At 39.8% G+C, this 6,411-nt stretch overlaps 1 protein-coding gene; it reads right to left on the reverse strand.

Annotated features, from left to right (window-relative positions):
* Nucleotides 1-5,820: 5,820 nt before the first annotated feature.
* Nucleotides 5,821-6,411, reverse strand: part of GSTUM_00003440001 (uncharacterized protein) — a 1,709-nt gene continuing 1,118 nt past the window's right edge. Inside the window, exons 5-7 of the mRNA XM_002837092.2 lie at nucleotides 6,406-6,411; nucleotides 6,159-6,335; nucleotides 5,821-6,082 (exon numbers count right to left, since the gene is read on the reverse strand). The exon at nucleotides 6,406-6,411 is cut by the window's right edge and continues 174 nt beyond it. Of these exons, the coding sequence (XP_002837138.1) occupies nucleotides 6,004-6,082; nucleotides 6,159-6,335; nucleotides 6,406-6,411 (262 nt within the window). The 3' untranslated portion in view covers nucleotides 5,821-6,003.

Raw genomic sequence — 6,411 nt, forward strand, 5'->3', positions numbered from 1 at the left:
TTTTAACTGCTTTGGCGAATTCTGATAAGAAGTTGATATCATATTTGTTAAGTAACTGTAGACAGCCACAATGAATTGTATTATGTTGTTGATTTGGATCATAAAACCTATCTGTAATCGAAGATTGTGATACACCAGTTCAGCATGAAATTTCATACTTGGAAAAGCCAAGGTCTAGTAGAGTAAGAACTCAAGAATGTTTAGCTATACAACAGTGAACTTGTAATTTGTCTGGTGTAGTTGGTGTAGCTGTTAGAGAATTGTTTGAAAATTTTGTTATGGCTTGGCAACAGCTCGGAGGTTGGTTTCATTTATCATCAAGCTTCAATATACTCACGTTGATAGACTAGAAACCTACCGCTCGAGACCTGGAAAGGGTGAGAAAAACATAAAATAGAAATGTCATTACTATTCCAATATTCATTAAAGTGTGTGAGCTTGACATTTTAGCGCAATCAGTAAATGAAATTTTATAACACAATCTAGGATAAATGTACCAATAAATACATGATTCAATTACCTTTATGCAGATTACTTCAATAATAATGCCAAATGAGAACCCTGTTCCAGTCCGAGTACATGAACAAATAGCTATTGAGATGGCCACAGTAGTAACTGCTCCAACCATTCAAAGTGCAGTGGCAATGGTTGGGGCAGCACCTAGTACAGTTATGTATCGGCAGATGGGAAGAAGAAACTGAGAGGAGGAGGGACAGCGAAGGTAAAAGCTGTTGCCAGAAGTGGAGAGGATTGTGATTAAGCACTGCTACTTTCGCTGCTGGTTGGAGTTTCCTCTGACAATATGGCAATTGTGAGAAATTGCCACCTCTGTTGTACAAAGGAGAAATCTGAGTGAGAGGTTAGACAAGACATGGGAAGAGGGATTTAGGAAAAGGCATCTGGAGGTGAAAATACAATTTAGTCGACAGTTGGACTTTATCTGAAATATTTGTGGAAATAATCTTGAATTAATGAATCGCTTCCTTGATGAGGTATTTTATTATCCTTTTTTTTTTAAATTCATATGTCAATATAGTTTTCTATTCTAGTTTTCAAAATTTATTATAACTTCAAGTTGAATTAGTTTTAATTTAAATTAAATATTAACTCTGGATTATATATTTAATTAGAAGCTATTATCAGTAAGCACGAAATAAAACCTGAACATACATATAACATTGATGAGGTTGGATTTCCACTGGGGCTTGGTCAGTCAGAATGTATATTAGAGGTGATGAGAAACCCAAGAGTGAATGGAAAATTGAAATATCGTACTTGAAGTAAGGTTTCAATTAGTATATTTTAAAAATAGGTTGATAAGAAAAAGTACTTACAATATATCAAATGGTAGACGAGAGTTTGGTAGAGTTATTGAAGGTATCCGTGCAGATGAAACATCTCTAAATCAAACAATTATCTTAAAGGCAGAAGAGTACATAGCCGAATGGTTTAGAAAGGTAGCAGGTAGACCAGAAGATATACTTTTTGGACGTTCGCATAATGGGTGGACTGATGAAAGTATGGCTTACAAATACCTACAACGAAACATCAGACCAGATAGCTTCTCTGCGCAAAAGGGGGGAGATAATTCTCGACTTTTACTTTCTGAGGAGCATAGCAGTCACGTCAATATTGGATTTTTAGAATTCTGTATTGCACATAAGATTATTTCCTATTGTCTTCCTCCCCATACGATACACCAATTGCAATATCTAGATGTTTGTATATTTAGTCTTTACAAGTATCAGTATCGAAAACAACTTACCTGCTGTTTTGAGAAAAATAAGTATGGAGTCTCTAAAGACAACTTTTATGAGATCCTCATGATAGCACAACGAGCACCATTTACCCAAGCCAACATTCTGAGTGGATTCCGGAATACTGGACTTGTTTCAATCAACTGACAGATAATTATCACCAAAGTCCGACCCATGCAACCTAATTCTCCTGAAGCCTATTTGACATCCGAAAATCCTAGCTCTACAGCTATCCAACTAAGCATTTCTCCACCTATCCCACCAAGATCTCCTAGTCCCAAGTCATTAAGCAACTTCATAGTACAGGAGATTGATAGCTTGGAGGTATCTTTAAGTAAGGCTGAAATCCGAAGACAGGAATTGATCGTACTTGCGACCTTACCGCAAAACACTCCAGCAGACTGCGGAATAAAAAGAATAATTAGTAATTTGGCAGTTAGTGCAACTAGAGTACCCATAGAAGTGGAAGAAAAGTAATGTCAACTGCTACAAATCGAACAAGAATACCAACAGCGGGAAAGGCATAGATAGATTGTCAGGACATCACACAATTCTTCGAATCCCAAACAAATGATAAATGCAAAGTCACACAACAGAGATATGATAATGCAATCCATCTAGTCACCATGAGAAAACAAAAATTAGCTGAATGTATAAGGAAAAGAACAAAGGTAGAAAGGTTAGAAGAGCAGGGAAACCTACCAAAGCGAAGAAAGACAGGATCTACCCTATTAGAGGAAGAAGGCAGACTTGTTGAACAGGTTGCTGAAGCTGAGCGGAAGGTGAAGAAATTGGAGAAACACCTTGAGGAATTGATGCAAGACGTAGGAGAGGCCAGAAGGTTGATTGGAAGTCCAGAGGAAGAGGCAGAAAGTGGATTTGATGAGCGCGAACTAGAAGAAGAGTTTGAAGAGGTAGCAGAGGCCATTTAAGCCTCTGCTTCCAGAAAGGAACTTGAATCAGTGGACTTGTCACTAGTTTGTTGTTAAAACCTCCAAAGTAGATTGATACTCTGGAGGCAATCTGATGTTAGTATTGGGAAGATTGGATTGAGAAAAGAGAAAAAAGAAAAAAAGAATTTGGTTGCTCTATGTGAAATGCAGTTTGGTTGTCACCAAGACATGTGGTACCTCGCTGAGTGCTCACCCGCTTCACATTTATTGAGATTTGTTGGCCAAAGTGGATTGCGCATTATTGTAAAGCGCTTATAGCTAGTATAGAACCCTCAATTAACTGCATATGGGCAGGTTTACCTAATCAGATTGCGTACCCCTAGTTTGGGTTAAATTAAGAAAATAGCTACCCGAGTATGGGACTGTGTAATACGGTATCCCTTAAGCTGTTGAGACATTCAGTCTAGATTGAAATGTATAGCACTAACGCATTTAAGTATCGTGCCAACCCACATGATATCAAGAAACATAAAACTGATTGAACAAGAAAGTGACAACATTTTCAAATCTAGCAATGCAACACAGAAAACTAACAATGCAACTCAGAAAAACATGCCCTACAAAGTGAATAATTACATTCTTGGCAGCCCATATATACCTGTCTAGGAGAAGGAACACTATTGATTCCAGCAGACATTTTCCATCGACAGAGAAGACATTAGGTACGGGTAGGTCTTTGCTCATAATGGTGTAAGTTGGGAGCAGGAAATTGGATCGGAAGTGGACGAGGGGTATTGCGTCTGATATAATATGTAAGGTCATTCCGGTGATCTGATATGTATGAGTTAGATTTCTGTAGTTTGTAAAATCTGATGAATTGCGTACTTTTCTTCTTACTTGAAATAGTTTCTTTCCTTCTATTAGTACAGAATAAAGAAGTACTCATGAGGCCGAGTTGAAGCCAGATACCTGAGGTAACAATACCCATACAAAGTGTCAGGCTTCAACTCGGCCGCGCGAGTATACTAGAGAAATTTTAATAGAAGACACACCTGAAATGCTGGTAGGTGGATATTCCAGGCTTGAGGCCTCTGCGGTGAGTAGAGTCCGGGGTCTGGCTACCGGGATTGGAGATTGATAGGTGGTAGGAGGGGGAGCAATGGAAGTAGTCATAATAGTTGAGGGTTCTGAATCCGTAGGCTGAAGGTGAATGCTTTCATGAATACCAACCTCAATAAGCTTATTGGCAAGATCATCCCGGAAGAAGAAGTGAGAACTCCTAGTTTTGAGGCGTGGATAAAGAGTTCCAAAAATGCGATAGGAATTGATTATTGTTGTATCAAGTAGGTAAAAGAACAAAGGAGGCGAATTCCGGCGACATCGTAACTGAGTTGAGTAGTAGCTCCGCAATTGATCGCTTATATCAACTGCTCCCATATGAAAGTTGTAATCATCAAGAAAGGCTGGAATTGGTAATACCTTTTGCGAGTTCTCCCTAAAAACCTGCCGAGTGAGTGCTACATTAGTGCTAGTTTTCTTTAGGCGTCGGTGATTTCGGATAACTGTTTCATGAATATCATGATATGTAGTTATGAAGAATATGGTATTATTGTCTTGCCACACCAGGCAGCAGGTATTTTGGACTATATATCCAGACAAGTGCCCCCATACTAACTTTTTATTTCCCTCATTCTTTTCTAATTTTTTAGCTCTGGGGGAAATGCTAGTGAGTCTACTCGAGTTGTTCCTGCTGTGCCAATACCACTTCTCCTAAGTTCTTCAAATAACTCAATATTTGTAAAGTAGTTATCAAGCAATAGGTCCCATCGATATCCTATAGGAAGAGTTTTGGCAAGTTGCAGAACACATGAGGAGGTAGGTGACAAATTGCTAACTTTTTGAAGACCAGCAATTCCTTCTGAAGGCGAATACCAGAACAATCTATAGGTATAGCCATGTGAACAGAGACAAAAAACCTTATATCCCTGTTTGATTGGTTTATTTTTAGCCTTAAGGGTATGAAAACTATGGCCAAAAAACCTAACTATTGCTTCATCAATGGCCACTTTACTACTCGGAAAAAAGTACTTCTGGAACCGTCCTTGAAGTGTACTGGAGAGGAGCTCCCGCTTGCAGTACCACTCACTCTTGGTTAGAGTAATATAAGGATTGTATAAGTGTAGGTATTTTTTTATTTGCTGAAATTGTAGGAGGGAAAGACAGTTTCGGGACACTCGATATGGCTGCTGTGTCCGAGAGCGTACTAGAGGCTTCAGAGAAACTAGTTTCCACTGCTGCCATACTCTCCGATTCCAGTACAACTCCACTGATGGCTCCCAGTGGAGTCCCATTTTAATCACAAGTCCAAACCATATTGTTAACTCAGCTGTACTTGTTTCTCTCCTAGGCTACTGTATACACTGGACTTCACCATCCTCACTGCATAGAGCAGACTTTCCCCACTGTGATGGACGTCGAATAATCTTTTCTCCCTCCTTCTTCCATGCAGCATAGCGATTGGTATTTTTGGTGATTTCTTCAAATACCTCATCGCTAAAGAATAATGAAAATATGGAAAATGGATCATGCCCGTACTCGGGGGGTAGGTTTGCCTATATCTGAATTAAGCTTCATATATCTATATACTGGAAAGATCAAAGTTATGTTTCTTACCCGTGAAGTATGCAAAGGGTATTCAGCTCTGAATGGGAAAAAATTGGGCAACCCGGGTAGTTGGAATGGATCGGTACGGGTTTTGCCTTTAGTCTGCTGTGAACTCTGAGTTGCACATGGGGATCGTGGCCTGTTCAGAGAGGGTATTTGAGGAACATCTTGACAGTACCGCTTTGTCGTTCGATTACCCTTTGTAATATTGATATCAAGCAGTGTAAGTGCCTTTCTTTTCTTTAGTAGCATTGGCAGCAGTCCAGTTAACAATAGACAAAATAGACTTGGGAGAATGGGTCGGCATTGTGTTGCTACCCATACAGCATGTCTACAAGAACCTGATCATTTGACGTTGCAAGATGGCGATACACTATTCTATTCTAAATTAGTGCTAGACATTTCAATCTGGACCGAATGTCTCAACAGCTTAAGGGATACTAGGGGTCTGGGGGCGTTGGAAATATTAACTAAAAAGAAAAAGGGGAAAAAAGAAAAGCTCTATCTTTGCCTGAAAAATGCTTGATCCAGATTAACCAAATCCAGTTGTAACTCCTCTCTCATGAATTAATGAAAGAAAGAGTAAAAAAACAATTAAATAAAACAGAATTGGAACAGGATTTCGCAATGGAGGAAAGCTAGTGGGACCGAGTTCCATGTACTCGAGTACTCGTAGAGTACGTGCACTATCATTGTAAACTTCTTTTCTCAACCTTCTCTAGTAACAACCTTCGAATTCCCGCATTTGCGACTCCTCCGAACCCGAACCTACAAATAAAGTACTTAGTATAAGCAGATAACCCATGATCAGGTCGAGAGTGGGGATGGGGGTGAGCAAACGTACGCCGGAATAATCCTGCACATCCTAGCAATGGCCGATGGTGCCCAATTCTTCTTGACAGCCTCCCAACGACTCTTGATGGTGGCCTTGCTTTGTCGGTTGTAGATATCAAGACCCGTGAGGTGAAGTGGGGTGGAGAGGATTTGGCAAGCTATGATGACGTATTTAGTTATGATATCACTACGAAAGTGCGAGACATTGGAACAGCGTTAGGGCTGTGGGAAGGGGTACTCTACCGCTAACAGTCCACCCTCCT

This window comes from Tuber melanosporum (genome assembly GCF_000151645.1).
Source record: "Tuber melanosporum whole genome shotgun sequence assembly, scaffold_172, strain Mel28".
Taxonomy (NCBI): Eukaryota; Fungi; Ascomycota; class Pezizomycetes; order Pezizales; family Tuberaceae; genus Tuber; species Tuber melanosporum.